The following is an 18,158-nucleotide window of genomic DNA, read 5'->3' on the forward strand; positions in this document are numbered from 1 at the left end:
AGGGGTGGGGGAGAGAGTGAGTTAGGGGGTCAGGCAGAGGATGGCTGGTTGGTAGACAAAAGAGCAGTTATCCACAACCCAGAACTTAAAAGGTTAGGTAGCCCCTGCAGAGTCACACACAACCAAAGCCAGGACTCAATTTAGGCCTTTCCGACTCAAGGCCCTGCATGTAACTAAGATGACAAATTAGAATGAAGTAGTGGAGTGAGTGAATGTATGAATGCACACGTACATACGTGCATGCATGCTTACAGTCATGCACACATATGTAAATACCAGTGAAGACTTTGCCAAGCCAGGGCTGAAATCCAGGAAGTCACATTCAGAACCTTCAGGCATTGTACACTCACGCTCTATCCTTTCAGTTTGCAATCAGAGAACAAAGGTAGCCATGACAAGGGAACTTGATGAGGAGTGATGTCCGTGACTAAAGCCTGTGGCCAGTCCCCCGAAGCAGGTTGTAACACCACCCGCATCCATCAGTCCAGTCAGTCCGTCAGCGTCCCAGCCCTGCTGAGCTGGGTTCTGGAGCAGCCTAAGCCTTGGGCATGTTGCACATATGTCTAGAGCCCCATGATACAGGAGGAAGTTGACTCAGAGGAGGCGGGACATGACTTGGTGCGGTTTAGTTCCAGAGGTCTCTGCCTGGTCCCACATTGCCAGAGGAGGTGGCCCAGGACTCAGTCTTGATGTTCAAGAAGAGGGCCTTTTTTGGAAAAAAGTGGATCAGAGGACAAGGTCGATGGGGCTCCACTCTCAGTAACTGAGCCCCTCTGAGCCCCAGAATGGACTCTGAGGGTTGCTGTCCAGGGATGGGGAGTTGGCTTGGGAGGTTTCAAACCCTCGGGCCAGGAAGGCATCAGATACTTCAGGAAAACATGTTGAATCTTTCAGCTTAGTTGAGCCCGTTGAGCAAAGTACTTAAAATAATATGCTCTGACCTAAAAGAATTACTACGCTTTCTAAACTGTCCACCTTGCCCCAGGGAGGGGTTTATGGGAGAGGATCACCTGGCTGGGTGGCATTCGTTGGGTTCAAGGCCTTTGGTAAATCTGGAAGGGTCGTAGCAAGTTTACTCTCGTGATCTCTGTTTTTATTTGCGCCTGAATGAAAATATTGCATGTAACCGGAAGAAGGGCATGGAGTTTAGTCTGACATTTTGAAACAGATCGAGTTAAGAGTTTGAGAAGTTGGAGCTGGTTCTGGGAGGAAAGTAGGCCCGCTGAGGAGTTGCTGTTGTTGGTAGTAGGAATAACAGTAACAGCAGGAGGGGAAGAAGGAGGAGAAAAAATAGCAAATACTACTTGCATAAAACTACGGCATGCCAGGCCCAGAGGTGAAATAACTCACCAAAGGGCACACAGCTTGTCTGTGCCCTGCCTCCTACTGCTACCATCCTGCCTGTGCCCCCCGCCCCCCACGGACTCCAGTTGACACTTGCTGTAAAGTCTTCAGACACAACCATGAGTCCCAGCTTCTGGGAGGCTTAGGTGACTGGAGGGGGCTGTGGAGCTGAAGCAGATGCTTTTCTCTCAGATCACGGCAGGGAAGGAGTCAAGAGGCCAGAAATATTCTCTTGGCCACATGGCACAGTGCAAGAAACACAGGCTTCCAGAGTCAAACAGATCAGGGATGACGTCCTGGACCCTCAGCGAGCCTCAGTTTCTCTGCCTCTACTGTGGGCATCGCAGTACCCGCCTATTTGGGAGCTAGTGGCAGCGGAATGCCATCACTCTGTGTGAAGCGTCTGGCACGGGGCCTGACCCAGGATACACACAGTTACTCTGATATTATCGCATCTCTGCTCGTGGTGTTATCTGAGATGACCACAGCTGTTCTCTGGTGCCGAGGGAATCAGCACCTTCCATTCCCGGCCCCAGATTCTACCCCAGCTCGCCACTTCTCCATTCCTTCACTCTCCAGAGCAGGAGAGATGGAGGGAGGAACCGTGGAGAACAGGGACCACACAGGGGGCGATGGGCAGTGGCAGCAGTGGGTCTGCACAACCCCCAGGGAGCCCCGGGCTCTCTCAGAGGGGCAGGGGTCAGCCAGGGATAGCAGATGAGGCCTGAGATGACAACGGACACCCAGTGCCGCTGGGAGACCCACTCAGGTGCCAGGCAAGAGTGGCTGCAAGGGTCTCCCTTCGGCGTGTGTGCCCCGGTCCCCAGCTTAGTACGTGTCAAGGCAGTAAAGGGTCAAGGCAGCAGGGATCAAATTTGAATATGGAAATTATTTTCTAACACATTTTTCAAAACACTAACTTTCCAAATCCAGACATCACCGAGTGTGCACGCGATTAGGGGAAGGAGCACAGCAGATGTGCCGTCGTACGTACAGCCATCCACATGGAACTGAGTCCGCCCAGGGCACTCTGTAATCTAGAGGCAGAATTGAGAGAGGCGGTATGTGAGGCAGCCCTTACCTGCTACAGCCTTTCTGTGGAAGAGCACTGGACCGATATCTAGCACTGGAGGCTTTCTGAGGGTATGAAGTATTTGTCCCCCAGTGACACATCAGTCAATAATTTACTGAGAACACACTTGTTTCAAGCCAGTACAGGGACAGAAAGAGGTAAATAATATAGTCTCTGCCCTCGAGTGCTTGAAGACACATTCACAGACAGAGACAGAGATTTTAATGTAATAGCCCCAGGGAGCAGTTGACCCACAAAATGATTACGGAAGATCAAACAGAGCTTGTTCTCTGGCTGGGGGTGGACAAGCACAGCATCATGGTGTTGCTGAGGCCTGAGGAGGGCTACGAAGGATGCAGAGCATTTGAGAAACGTGGGAGGGGCTGATGGAGAGAAGACTGTGCAGCCCAGAAAACGAAGCTGCACGTCGACCCCACATAGTATAGACAAAGCTCCGTGCAAAAAGCAAGAACACAGAACACTGCGAGAAGACATAGAAGATAAACTTATGGTTACCAAAGGGGAGAGGGAGGGAAGAAGGGACAAATAAGGGGTATGGGATTAACAGATACAGACTACATAAAATAGAGAAGCAACAAGGATTTACTGTAGAGCACAGGGAATTATATTCAACATCTTGCAATAACCTATAATGGAATATAATCTAAGCAAAACCAACTGAGTTTTACTTAGCTGTACACTTGAAAATGGACACGATATTGTAAATCAACTATCCTTAAAAATAAATAATTAAAAAATAGTAAAGACCAAAATATTACAGAGACAAAGCCAAATACACCACATCAATTAACGTAAATGAGCAAAATTTAGGTATTAAGACAAAAAGACTTTCAGGTTGGTTTACAAAGCAAAAGCCAACCGCGTGCTATACTCTAGAGACACACTTAAAACAAATTTAGTACTTTTATACTTCTTCCCATTCCCTGACTCTTAGTACATGCTATTTTATTTTCCGTTGTCAAGGTCTATAACACACACATTTCATTGTATAACCTTAGTTTTTCTAGTGTTTATTCGTAGCTCTACGTTTAAATTAGTATTGTAAATAACACTGCCAAACATTAAAATAAGGAATGCTATGGAGTGGGATAGATCTTTTCTTTAAAGTAAGGGTGGGTAATCAAGCATTCTGTATAAAAAGAGACATGTTTTACTTTGACAGAAAGGAGTAAAAGTAAAATCTTGTGCATAAAAAAATACCAAAAACAGTCAGAAGACAAATCTTAGAGTAGAAAAATATTTCAAGCACATCTGACAGATAAAGGGTTACTATCATACTATACCAGGAACTCCCTACAAGTAGATAGGAAAGACCGACAACTCAACAGAAAATGGGTGAAGTGTGTGACTGGAGGGTAAAAGGAAGAAATCAAAACGGCTAACAGCCGTGCAAGGGTGCTCTGGTTTACTGCGAGTCAAGGAGATGAAAATTAGAGCAATTAGACACCAGTTTTCATTCTTCAGATTGGCGAACGCTTGATAGGGGTAACAACCTAGTGCTGGTGAGAACGTGAGCAGGGCGCATTCTCGTGCTCTGCTGGTGGGAATTTCAGTCACTCTAAACCTTTGGTAACGTAGTCTGGCAACATCTAGCACATTTGAAAACACAAATATCCTTTCATTCTACTTTTTTATTATTGGTAATTGATGCTTTGGAAATACCAAGATATGTATTCAGTAGTATGCGTTTTTGTTAAATTTGGGGGGAACATCCTAAATGTTTATCAATAGGGATATGACTGAATAAATTAGGATGTATTCATTAGTAGGAAGTACTATGCAGCTATTAAAAGGACTCAAGTCTGCCATCTACTGAGTTGGAAGGAAGCCCATGATGTATAATTAAGTGGGAAAAGCACGTTTGCAGAGACATGCATACTATGACCTGGTGTCATACATACATACTCACACATACACATCCGACTTTGGAAAAACACACTCATACATACATACTCACAGATGTATTTTGTATGAATATAGAGAATGGATGGTTATACACCAGAATGTTTACTTGCTTATGAGGAATGGAGGGGAGGGATGGATGCAGAAAAAGAAAGGTTGAACAAAATGAAGTGTTATCACACACTTAACCTTTGAAAATCCTCAGAGCTAAGATGTGTAGCTTTGGGGGAGGAGAAATAGGAGTGCCCTGCTCTCCTTGATTTCTGTTCTATCAGGAGTCTCAGGCCTGCCCCAGGGCATGCCCCACACATGACAGCGGCCTGCTTGACACCACTTTGGGACGGGATGGGGTGCAGATCCGGGCTGCCTGGCAGAGACTGCTGGTCCCTTCGGCTTGCTCAGGGAAATTACATGTAGTTTTCAGTTTTGCATTCTAACAGTCAGACGAAGGCGTCAAATAAGCAGCAAGTGTTTAGCGTTAGATCCGGATGTCATCTCCAGCAAGAAACAACAATGCTTTGACTTGGGGAAAATAACCCTTGACGCCTAAAGAGGCTCACTTAAGGGCTTTCATGCCAGCATCTTGAGAGATGACTTTGCCTGCAGATGAGAGAGGCTGCCCGGGGAGAGCGATGCCCTCTGCTCTCTGGGCAAGGACTACGGTGGCCTTCACAGCAGCCATGCCCTGCCTGGACTCCTCTCCTTCTCCCCGAGGACGCGCTCACCAAGGGGACAGATTCGGGGGCTTCCAGAAGGAGTGCCGCCCCTGTGTGTCCCAGCGTGCTGTTGGGTACCAGCTTCACTGCCAGCGGTGGAGGAAATCTGTTAGCAGAAGGAAGACTTTGACGTCTCCCATCACCACAGATTGGTTCTAGAATTTTCCTAAGGGAAAGCTTACGGAGTAACACGCTGTAGGTTTGTGAGGTAGACTTCCTTCTGAGGAGAAATCCCCAGCTGAACAGGTGTTCAGCTTGTACTGAGAGAAGCAACCAGAAACCCTCAAAATGACTCCATGTTTTCCTGAGAAAACTAATCAGAGATTTTTTTTTTCCTTGAGAAAGATGATTTCAGGTCTCAAGAGATCTTCTGAAATCTTAGTGTGGCAGGGAACTGCATTTTTTACAGACAGATGTTGTTGTTAAATGTGCTTCTGGAGATGTTTGTTTAGTGCTTTCCTCTGAGGAATTCAGAGTGCTTTACAGACATTTTCTTCATTTTTTCTTAAGGCTTTTTTCTTTCTCCTGAACATGTTTTATGCTCGACTATAAATTTTTCATTCAGTTTTTCTCACTGAATTTTTTCTGAAATGTTTCCTGTTAACCTCATTTCCTCCCACTCTGCATATCCAATATGATATACTAACGCCAGTTCAGACACCCTAGAAAAGAATTCAAGATTTTTCCTTTCGGAATCTCAGGCTTCTCTTTCTCTATTTACTTTTACAAACTTTCCCATATTTAATACTTTCACCATACTTTTTTCCCCTTAAAAGAAGAATTGCTTGAAATATACCTTGTTCTTCCACATAAATAGCCCCTATTTTATTTAATTTTAGTTGTTTACTTATTTCTAACTGTCTTGCTTCACAAGAAGTTGAAGTAATTAATTTGTGGGAACTAAACACATTCTTTAACATAAGCACTGTGTAGTGGCATTGCAAATCTGATATTCATAGCAAAGTTGTGTTGGTTTTTTTTCAAACCTGTTTCTCCTTTCAGTCCTGAAGGAATTTGTTAACTTTCTTTCTCACTGTAATCATCCTTGAAGAAACAAAGAAAAAAAGAATCAAGACTTTAAGACAAGCTAATCTTTTGTAGAATCAGATCAGATACTTCCCTCCCTTTAGGAAATAACCACTAAGAACACCTTGTTACTGGGCTCTCATCAGATGGAAATGTAGTAGGGAGCCTGTGTCCTAAAGACCATGAAATTATGTAGAAGACACCTAGCAATCACTCCCTATTTTACAGATGTGGAAACTGAGGCTCAGAGAATTATAGATATTTGTCTGCAGTCACAGAAATACTTAGAGACACATTCGGAAGTTAGTTTAGGAAGGACTCCCCTGGCGGTCCAGGGGTTAAGATTCTGTGGTCCCAATGCAGGGGGCGTGGGTTCGATCCCTGGTCGGGGAACTAAGATCCCACATGCCTTGGGGTGAGGCAAAAACAAAAACAACAACAAAAAACTATCCCACATATATTAAAAGGATAAAAAATGAATAATAAAAAAGAATTTCGTTTAGGAGACAAAACATCTAAAAAGTCACTAAATGAGGTAGTAAAGAGCATGAAATAATGAATGATTTGATTATTCTGGGCAGTGGTGAGCTGGTAAGTGTTTAACTGCTGAGGGCAGGGGTGGGCAGGGGCAGCCCTGATTTCATGGTGCCCACGACCAGTTTCAAACTACCAACCTGAATGCATTGAACAGGGAGTTGGGAACAGATTTATACAATCTAGCTGGCTGTCAAGAGTAACAGAGATCTTCTGGCTGGAGCGGGGAGCAGGTCTCTAAGGAAGAGAACTAAGCTAGACCAGTTCTCTCCACACATGAAGGACCATCCTTGGTCTTTCCATGGGGCAGCTGCAGGACTCTGCAACTTTGCTCTTGCCTCAGCAGATACACCACTCTTCACCTGCTGAGCTATCACTTCCATTTCAAGGCCCAGCTTAAAAAAGGGTCCCAGTCAAGCTTTTCCCTGACCCTTTCAGAAATAGTCACTTCTACTCTGAATCCGAGTAATTTTTTAGACCTTTTATTAGGGTAATTACCAAAGCCTGACTTGATATTACTGTCAATAGACAGTGTCTTTCCCCAGGGGACTGTCCTTGGAGGACAGGGACCGTGTCTTACTCCTTCATTATTATCCGAGAAGCAATGCAGGATGGTGGGTGGGAGCCCAAGCTCTGGAGCCAGACTGGTCAGCTTCAGATCTGAGACACTGTGCTCGCTTACCTTGAGACCATGAGCAAGTCATCAGACCCCTCTGTTCACACCTGCAAAGTGAGACGTTAAACAGCAGCCTTCATCTCACACGCTCACTCTGACGATGCATGAGATTCCTGGATGTGTTTGGTGCTCAGCACACACTAAGCCCTTAGTAAATGTTGCCTGGTATTGTTTTCTCTAGCACACGGCCCAGCGCCTGGCACAGAGCTGATGTGCAGTTGATGTTGGTTGCATTACGTCGAAGTGAAGCAAGGATGTGATCCAGCTATCTTGACAGGAAGTTAAGAAAGAGTGCTGGAGGAGACCTCACGAACAGATTATTGCTGGGGAAATGAGGATGAGATAGTAAATAAAAATCAGTTGATCATAGGATTATAGGATCAGAACCAAGCTTTCCAGCTGTGGTATGATGAGCACAGAGCAGGGTGGGATCATGCATACCCTCCCCTCCCTCGGTGAGCTGGACGCCGTAAGTTTGTAAATATACCATTTGTCATTGCAATCGCTTGTGTAGACTGCTGTTCCTTGAAATATCTCCTTTTCAGTATTGTGCAGTTACTTTTAAAAAATCTAAGTGCTAGACGTTAAGTATAAATACTGTTGAATTTTATTCCATTTCGTTCAGTCCATTATTCCAGTGAATTCATACGGCTTCCAGCCTTGATTCTGCACTGCAATGTATCTTCTATCCTTTCTGGTTTGGGTTACCTGCAGTTTGGTGAGCATGACTTCTGTTTTGTTTTCTGAAGCACTACACAGGCCACTTCTAAAAACAGCGTCCCCGACATGGCACTAGAGACCTTTTTCTGTGTTGGCATTAATTCGTTAAACAATCTTTTTTTTTTTTTTTTGGATATGGATTTTAGACTCCTTTCAGATCCATCAAGTATACAAGAATCTATATTATATCCCCTCTTCTTCACAAATTTCATGAAAAAACTTTGCCAACATGCTATGTGTGCAGCATTTTTGTTTCACAGATACAGTGAGACTATCAGGAAAGAAAATACAGCCAGCTTGTTGAAACCTGTTCCTGATTAACCTATGTTAACTTCCAAAACCGACAACTTCCTTTTCCGACTTTAATAAAGGCTGCGTGTTTCAAAGTAGTGAAGTTAACTGTATCAGGGTAGATGAGGCTCAGTGCACAAACCTTGACCATCTAGGTGAGAAGTTTGGACACAGTCCTGAGGGTGGTGGGAAGTTGTTGACATTTTTGAATAGAAATTATATGATGAAATGATGTTTTCAGAAGAGCCGTCTGGCAGCAGTGTCCACGGTGGACTCTAGGGGAAACCTTATGTGAAGTTTGCAGTTGCCTGCAGTAATCCCAAGATGGGCTGCTGGACGACTGGGCTAAGCTAGTAGCAGTAAAGATGGAAGAGCATACATTTGGATTAAAGAAAAACACTCAGAGAGACACTGGGGGAACATGATAGCAGCGAAAGAAATAAAAATAGGTACCTTAGGGCTTCCCAATCCTTTTCACATAAGGGAACATGCAGAAAAAACTAGGGCCGCTTGGAGATGGACATGACCCAATGTCATGGGCTCCCACGGCTGGGTCTTCCCTTCCCCAAGCCCCACCTCCCCCAAATCACAGGCAGAAGACATTAAGCTCTCCACAGGGCTGGGAAGCTATTTGGACATTTTTGTTTTAGAAATGAGTAGTCTTAGTAATATGAAGAAAAATAGACTTGTACCAAAATCAGAACCAATAGTACGGAAGAGACTATACATGTAAAGGGAAGCAGATGTTTGCTTCAGTGCATAATTCCGAACACAGAAGTCACATATGGCTACACGCTTGGAAGAAAACTAGCATCAGGGTTAATGCCAAACCAAAGAGCCCAGGCCACCGAGCCACTGCCCGTGTTACAGTGACACGTGAGAACAGAGGCGGTGACTGTACAGGCCTAATTTGGGCATGAAAGTAGGCAACACCTACCAGACAGGTTGGGGGGAGGTATAAACCACACCAGGGGAGGCACTAGGTAGACTTAGGTGTAGACGAAAGCAGTAGCAAAGGAGTGAACTTCGGTTTTGTATGAATACGGAAATCGAAGCCACTTGCTTGAAGATTCATGACATACTGCCCATTTGTTGCTCCTTGCTGGTTTTCATAGTTCATAAATTAAGTCGTTTCGTAGTCCTGGTTCCTCACCTGTGCTACTAATTTGTTTTGCTGCATAGAGGAGAGAACATGCAGGAACTTGCCATCTATAATTCCTGGTGATAACTGAAGATGTTTGGTTATAGAAAGTTAAAAGGCGCTCCCTCTTTCTTCGATAAACTGAGTGGCAGAGAGAGAGCAAGAACCTACCAACAAGGCGTGCAGATTCTATTATAAGAACAGGAACGAAGGGCTCTTTCAAAAAACAATGGAACCCACACATTTCTCCCGATGATTGGCAGCAGGGCCACCATGTGCATGATGCCAGGGGCACCCGCCTTTCACACTGGAGTCCGTGAAGGGGAGGCACACGGCCCATGTGGCCACGTGTGGCAGCTCACAGAGAGACCTATCTGATCCCCCCCCGGGGCGCCCACCCAGCCCAGCAGGTGCGTATCCACGCTGACCGGTGACGTCCATCACCCCCTCGACCACACTCCCTTCCCCAGCCAAGCTGTGCTGTATTCTTTCATCCTGACTCACCATTTTATTCCAATTCAGATCCACCCAGTCCTCCTTGTGGCTTCCCACTAGACCTCTGGCTCAAGCCAAAGCACATCCTTCCGGCTCACTTGCTCCAGTCACTCTGTTGACCTTTCCAAAGCTATTTGCTGCTCTCACCGTCCTGCTCTCTGTTACAGCTGAGGAGAAAACACCAACAGGCACTCAAGGCAGGAGGCTCTGGCCTCCTCCCAGCACTGGGACAGGCTTCAGATTTAGCACTTATCACACGGTGCTGTAAACATTTGCTTACATTTCTGACTCCTTCACTCAGTGTGAACTTGACAGAGGGCAGAAAGATGCTTCTTTAAGCCACGAGGTTTAGCAGAGTGCCGGGCACGTGTTTGGTAAGTGGGTGGGTAGATGAAGAGCCTACCTTTCTTAGATCTGGACACAGTAAGTCTCATCCTGAGCGTGTGGTCTGAGGAGGATTCGTCTCTATTATAGACAATGCCTGCATCTTTGGACTTCGTTTAACAGCTTCCCAGGGGAGGCCAGGAGAAGCGGCTCTGTCTCCGCCAGTGGTTTCTGAGTCCTTGTTTATCCCTGTGCAGGTGGGCAAGTGGAAAGACAAGTCTCTGCAGATGAAGTACTACGTGTGGCCCCGAATGTGTCCTGAGACGGAAGAGCAGGAAGATGACCATCTGAGCATCGTAACGCTGGAGGAGGCCCCGTTCGTCATTGTGGAAAGCGTGGACCCCCTGAGTGGAACTTGCATGAGGAACACGGTGCCCTGTCAGAAGCGCATCATCTCTGAGTACGTGGCCTGGGAAAGTCAGATTTGCTCTAGCTGTCAGCACCCGGCTAGGATCCGAGGCACAGAAGGAATTGGACACCATGTCTGAATTTCGTTACAGTTGAGCAGTGGAGTTTCTGGCAGCCCTGTGGTCTGGCATCTGGTTCTGTCCGGATCATGACCCGGGAGAATTACTGCTAACCATGTTATCGTTTCTGGGGCCTCGCGAGGTCTCAGTGTCTGGGACCTCAAGTTCGTGGAGATTTAAGTTTACATTGGTGTTGAAAGATGTTTTCTGAGGCCAGCATGTCTTTAGAACCATTTTTGGAAATAGATAATATTAATCTATGCTGATAGAAGTCAGGATAATGGTTCTTTTTGGTGAGGGTGGGAAGGGCCTGCAAGGGAGAACAAGAGGCCTTTAAGGTGCTGGTAACGCTTCTGTATCTGAATTTGGGTTCTGGTTAAATGGGTGGGTTCAGTGTATGAAAATTCATCCAGCTGAACCCTTAGGATATGTGCACTTTCCTGATATATGTTATACTTCCAAGAAGCATTTAAAAGTATGAGAAAACATGGTCCAGTATGATGAGGTAATGAGATTATGGCAGTTCTGTGGTCTGATTTATGTCCTCACCCGGGCCTGCCATAACTTGTGCTGAGCTGTGAAGGAGGGCCTGCTTTGTGGTTGGCAAGGGTAATATTTTGCCTCTTGTATAAAAGCCTTGTTTTTGTTTTTTGTTTCTTTACCTGGTTAGAAATAAAACAGACGAGGAGCCAGGTTACATCAAAAAATGCTGCAAGGGCTTCTGTATTGACATCCTTAAGAAAATTTCTAAATCTGTGAAGTTCACCTATGACCTTTATCTGGTGACCAATGGCAAGCATGGGAAGAAAATCAATGGAACCTGGAATGGTATGATTGGAGAGGTACGTGTCAGGAATTAAGGGCCATGTCCGTGTTTCATTTAAATATTTTTAAAACGCTCATTTTATAAATTTTAGAAAATATAAAATAGTACAGCTGACTCTTGAACACCATGGGTTTGAACTATGTGGTCCATTTGTGAGCAGGTTTTTCTCAGTGAATATATGGTCGGCCCTCCTTACCTGTGGGTTTTGCATCTGTGGATTCAGCCAACCGTGGATCCTGTACTGTGTCTACAGTCTCCAGTTGGTGGAATCCGCGGATAAGAAGGGCTGACTTTGGGACTTAAGCGTCCTCAGGTGTTGGTGTCCACGGCAGGTCCAGGAACCAATACCGAGGGAAGATAGCGAAGGAAGGCTATAAATGAAATGTACTGTTCCCACTCTACAAAGGAAAGCACTGTAGAGCCCCAAATATTTTCTGCATGGTGGCCCCTTGCCTTCCTGGATGCCCTAACTGGAGCCTCGCGTCTTTCTCCCCAGGTGGTCATGAAGAGGGCCTACATGGCAGTGGGGTCGCTGACCATCAACGAGGAGCGATCGGAGGTGGTCGACTTCTCCGTGCCCTTCATAGAGACTGGCATCAGTGTCATGGTGTCACGCAGCAATGGGACCGTCTCACCTTCTGCCTTCTTAGGTGAGTGATGGGCTTGCAGGCGTGAAGGACATGGACCCAGGGACAGGTAGAGGGAAGGAGGAACAGGTGCAGGAGCTGATTTTTCAGGAGCTTCCCTCAGCCAGGGATTTCATTTTGGGGAACCTCAGAATTGATCGTTCTCCAGCATGAAAACTGAAGAATACCCTCAAAAATAGGAAGGCATGGTACCCGGTAAGAAAACAGTACAGGACCGGTAACCAGGGGTCCTGCTTGAGTCTCACTCCTGCATTTGACCTTGAACAAACTTGCTCCATCCTGGGATCCAGTCTCGTCATCCACAGAAGAAGGCATTTCGACTAGCTGATCTCTGAAGCTGCTTCCTGCTTTAATGATGTCTAATTCTGGATATCATTCAAATACCTGTTTGTTTCAAATTAGCTTCAAGAGTGGAGCTCAGTGCTACCAAAAAAGAGAAAAAGGTTTTTCTGTTTTCACGTGAATTTTTGGAGGCTTTGCCAGGTAAAGCTGCTCCAATTCTCCCTCCCACCGACCCCATCCTTCCCCATAGAACCTGTACCTCGCTCTCCAGCATTACTATGTGTCAAAGCCTTCCGTATGATATAAGACTGGGTGAGATGAGGCCAAGATTTCAATTAGATGAGGTCTTTTGTGAGCTCATAACCCCATATTTTTGGCAGGGGCTGTGAGAGCAAAGGGATTGGAAAATAAAATGTCACCTTGAAAACAGGCCACTGGGCTAGGAGATAGGAAGCTGGTTTGGTCATAAACAAGCTGAAAGCCCTTGGACCAGTCACAGTCTCTCTAAAGGATACCAACACTTTTTTTTATTGAACACTTACTATGTGAAGGCCCAGGCATCGTTGTACAAACTTTGATTATATTACTTCATTGACACTACCATAATACCCAGTTTATGGCTTAGGAAACTGAATCCTAGGTTATGCAATTTTCCAACCGTCTCTCAGCTAGTAAGGAGCAGATCCAGGATTAAAGCCCAGATGTGGCTGCCCTTGCAGCCTGTGTTTTAGTACACATGGGGGCATTTCAGAGCTCGACTCCTAAAATCAGGAAACAGTGCAGGGGGCCGAGACTAAGATGTGATATAAAATGGAAAAGCACAGACTTGCCTTCAGAGGCCCTCTGTCCATAACCTGGCCCTGCCACGTCCCGAGTATGAACTTACAAAGGGCTGGGACCTCTTAAGGCTTAGTTTACTGCTCTGTAAAATAGATATAACCATCCATAATGAAAGGGCCATCAAAGGATAGTAGAAACTATGTGATGAAAGTACTTCCTAAACTATATAGACCAACACAAATATTTTTTTGTATTTTGTGTACCGAAAGTTGCTCTGGGCTTAATGGGGGGAAGGGAAGCATAGAGACAGTGCATTTACTCAGTTATTTCCTAATCTTGGACAGACTGGGGTCAGAGTAGGATTTCAATCAATCAGACCCAAGGAGGAGAGGGTCTCTATTCCACCGTACAGAGGCTTTGAGTTGTACCTTCCACCTTTGCATCTCTGGCTGCCACCGCAAGGTTTTGCATTTCTGTGCATTTCACAGTCGGTGCGTGCCATATTAAATTAATGAAGTGACCAGGCTTTTATAATTCCCTTGGGAGTTCAGAAGTAAAGTAGGTTTCAAAATAAGGAAATATTTTCTAATTTTCAGCCCATTTCCTTCCCTTTTCAGTTTCATCTTTATTAATGATTTGGAAGGTGGAGGAAACAGCATGTAAATTCACTTAGTTCTGAATTTACAGTGTGATGTGACAGCTAAAAAGGCCAGGCTATTTTGAGGCACAATTGAGGAAGCTTTGTATTATGGGACTGAAGAGCGATTGTCTCTTTTTACAGGCCTCCAGAGAGAGGGCTCCTGGAATTCAGTATTCAATTTCTAGACACGTCTGAGCCAGAGAGATTTAGATCAACTGGAAGAGAGTCAGCAAAAAATGATTTTAAAAAGTTAAAGAAAGCATATGTAGAACATTCTTACTCTCTTGCCTGTTCTTGTCCCATCAACCTTGTCACCTGGAAATAGGGACTAGATTGAGGTTGTTTTGTTGATCATCATATCCCCTTGTCATTTACTAAATTCCCAGTGTTGTAGACACTGATATTTAATGTGGATGGATTTTTTTTTTTAACATTGACGTATTCTCCTACACTAATGATGTCTAATAAAATATACCACGTCAAACCAGGTTGAAAAAGCAAATCCAGGCTGGAAAGTTTAAGAGAAGTGAAGCAAGGGGGCAAGGGAGTTATTCATTGTGCCTAATTATTACTGAACCAATTCAAGCCACAAAGAGTAACCAAGTTTGTTGAGAATGAACTTGGCCTCAAGGCTTGGAAGCATTGGTGAAAACTTTTCCAGGTCCAGCTGTGGGGTGTGGCATATAGATAGGACTGCAAACCAAGAGCCAGTCCAACACGACTCACTTATCCATGTCTAGTACTTATTCTAGTTCCACTGTTTTCCAAAAGACCCAGATATTGGTCCAGTCATGGCAGAAACTATCTGTACAGTCTCAGAAAGGATGGGCAAGAGGCCGTCCTTCTCATACGTTTGAACGAAAACAAGCCTCGACACGCCCATCAGGGGAGTGGAGACGCTCAGACACAGCCTCTTACTCCTTCCTCCCTAAGCCAGGCCCTGGCTTTCTGAAGGGACGCACACACCTTTGGCTTGTTTCCCCAAAGATAGGAGTCACGCGAGTGAATGAACACGCGAGTCAGTCGGGACCTGTTTGTTCTCTGCGTTAACCCTGAGCGCCGATGTTTTGCTTCCCCAGAGCCCTTCAGCGCCGACGTGTGGGTCATGATGTTCGTGATGTTACTCATCGTCTCCGCCGTGGCTGTCTTCGTCTTTGAGTACTTTAGCCCTGTGGGTTACAACAGGTGCCTCGCCGATGGCAGAGGTAAGGCCAGCTGTAACCGTTGCCTTTCTGCCTTTCTCTAGCTCTCAGCTCGGAATCTCTGTGCCCCTCATCTGCTGCCTGCCTCCGCCCTAACCCTCAGTCTTCAAGGTCACCACCTTGGTGACTCTTTAGAAAGACCCCAATTAAGGGGTTCTAATCAGTGCTATGGTTTTTCATTTTACCTTGGTGTTCAGAAAATATTAATTGCTAAATGTACAGTGACAATTGGGATTACCATTGTTCTTTAACTTGAGAAGTAAGTAGAAGACTAATTCATAGCAAAGTAATATACCTTAAAAATAGTGACGGAGGGCTTCCCTGGTGGCGCAGTGGTTGAGAGTCCGCCTGCCGATGCAGGGGACGCGGGTTCATGCCCCGGTCCGGGAAGACCCCACATGCCGCGGAGCGGCTGGGCCCGTGAGCCATGGCTGCTGAGCCTGCGCGTCTGGAGCCTGTGCTCCGCAACGGGAGAGGCCACAACAGTGAGAGGCCCGCGTACCACACACACACAAAAAAAAGTGACGGATACACTTGTAACATTCTACTCATCTGTTCACTTGGAAAGAGTGGAGCTTTATCCTGACTTTTAAAGTTTATTGTGGAATTTATGAAAGATTTGCAAATGCATTAGATAAAACTAAAAATCATCACCCGTAAGTTTATCAGCAAGAAATAATGTCTGGGGCTTCCCTGGTGGCACAGTGGTTGAGAGTCCGCCTAACGATGCAGCGGACATGGGTTCGTGCCCCGGTCTGGGAGGATCCCACATGCCGCGGAGCGGCTGGGCCCGTGAGCCATGGCCGCTGAGCCTGCGCGTCCGGAGCCTGTGCTCCGCAGCGGGAGAGGCCACAACAGTGAGAGGCCCGTGTACCACACACACACACACACACACAAAGAAGAGATAATGTCTGTTAATATATTGGTATATATACTTCTAGTCTTTTAAGTTTTATGCACATGTAGCCATTCTATTAAGTAGCCCAAACTTAGTAGAGCAAGAATGTGAAAACTTTTATCTTTCTTCTATTATTACCTATCTTCTAGACTATGTGACTGAACCCCTTAACAAAAACTTGTGTAGATTCCAAAACTTTCTGATCATTTCCCATTATTAAAGCAAATAAACAACAAGAAGCAAACACACACACACACAAAGACCCCAATTTAGATGTTAGTTTGAATCTATATGTCCCCTCCCTGCCTCAAGCCTGACCCCAAGCCCAGTTCCACCCCTAAGCAAGTGAGATCAAAGCTGGCAGCAGAAACGTGTAACATAAACATGTCAGAGGAAACTCTTTTGATAACCTTAGGCTACGAGCAGTCTGTCCGATAAGATGTGCTAACAAGGCAGATTAGACACATGTATCAAGAGTAAGAAAACACAGGTTACCCCAGGGTACATGCAGGGTAGTTGTGGCTGAAACAGCTCTCCACAGCCCAAGGATAACCTCTGAGCTACAAGATCCCCAAAGCATGTGTCCCCGGCTTACATCTCGCTGCCAGGAGGTAGAGGAGGTGGGTATTGGAAATAAAATGGCTGGGAGATAACAATTCTCACCCACAGCTACTCTTTTTTTTTTTTTTTTTCCCTCAGCTACTCTTGGGGGTGGTCCATCTTCCTGGCTAGGAAGGTCCAGAGATGTGAGGGCTACCCATGTGTTTGAGGCATTTATGAGACTTCACAAAAAGTTTACTAGATTTCTGAAGGGGACCAAGGGGTCCTTGTAGATATCTCTTCTAAAACTTCCTGAGAGCACCAGGATTAGGAAATATTATGCCTTCTCTGCGTCTTCTCCCATCCACCATGTGAGCTGTATCCTGGAATTATGTGTCAAAGAGGAAAGATTCTTAACCCCAGCTACACATAAGAATTACCTATGGGGCACTTAAAAGACAAGGATGCATAGACCTCATATTCTAATATTCTGATTCACTAAGTCCAGAGCGGGACTTGAACCCTTGTATGTTTCAGAATAGTGGTTCTCTACCTTGGCTGCATGTTACAATAACCACCGCACCTCACCCCAGTTTAGTAAGAATCTCTGGGGATGGTGTGTCAGTATTTTGTCAAAGCTCCCCTTGTGCTTCCGTTGAATTCACGTCCAGGCTATGAGCCACCTCTGCACTGAGGTATTTCCAGGTGTAGACCTGCCTTCTCGTTCGGGGTGTGCCTTCTGGGGTGGACACTTGGATGCCTCCACAATGCGGAATAGTCAGGGGCTTCCTGCCTGTGCCAAAGGGTCATCCAAAAGCCATGACTACTCCCCATCCCGGTGGGCATTAGTAACAAGTGAAACGTCCGAGAAGCACGAGAGTACACGCACATGTTGACAATGTCAAGAACCAAAGCTAGTGTTCACCCTCCCCGACCCCGCAAAGAAAATCAAAGAGGCAAAAATTCAGACACAAAAATCAGAGCCAGGGCTTACGATTACTCACTTTACCAAAGGATGCTTGACTTCGCCAAAGAATTCAACATGGGGCCGCTTTAACTATCAAGTCTCCTTGGGGCATTTTACAATGCACAAAACTTTGATTTATAAACAGTTTTTTAGTTATGCATCTGTTCCAAGAAATAAGGTCCACTCGTGCAGATGTGTGTGCACAGTTAGATCTTAGGCTCGACATGTGTAGTCACTGATGATTTAGGTGGCTGAGCAGATGCTCTCAGGATCACAGATAGCATCGAAACACCTGTGCTAATGTGCTGTAAAACTGTGCAGGCAGGTGTTCGTTTCTGCAGCGGAGGGGCTGCATGCAGCCCCAGACAGCAGGCAAGATTTCACCATCGCCAAGCAGAGAAAGCAGAGAGGTCACAATAAATACGTGTGCAGAAGCCCTGCGTGATCTGTGTGAAGGTCGGGTGGAGGACAAAGGCAGCCTCCCTGTCCACCCTCAGATGCATGTGGCCAAGCCAGGGATCTCTGGCAGACCCTCTGGGCCGCCTGGTATTCTTTTACACGGAAGGCAGGCCCTGCTGGAGGGAACC

At 45.8% G+C, this 18,158-nt stretch overlaps 1 protein-coding gene across 1 annotated transcript in view; it reads left to right on the plus strand.

Annotated features, from left to right (window-relative positions):
• The window catches only part of GRIN2B (glutamate ionotropic receptor NMDA type subunit 2B), a 426,141-nt gene that overhangs the window by 366,106 nt on the left and 41,877 nt on the right, over positions 1 to 18,158 (plus strand). The window contains exons 8-11 of the mRNA XM_060165410.1: positions 10,520 to 10,722; positions 11,460 to 11,631; positions 12,112 to 12,265; positions 15,044 to 15,169. Of these exons, the coding sequence (XP_060021393.1) occupies positions 10,520 to 10,722; positions 11,460 to 11,631; positions 12,112 to 12,265; positions 15,044 to 15,169 (655 nt within the window). The remainder of the gene's footprint in view (positions 1 to 10,519; positions 10,723 to 11,459; positions 11,632 to 12,111; positions 12,266 to 15,043; positions 15,170 to 18,158) is intronic.

Source organism: Lagenorhynchus albirostris, chromosome 11 (assembly GCF_949774975.1).
Source record: "Lagenorhynchus albirostris chromosome 11, mLagAlb1.1, whole genome shotgun sequence".
Classification (NCBI taxonomy): domain Eukaryota; kingdom Metazoa; phylum Chordata; class Mammalia; order Artiodactyla; family Delphinidae; genus Lagenorhynchus; species Lagenorhynchus albirostris.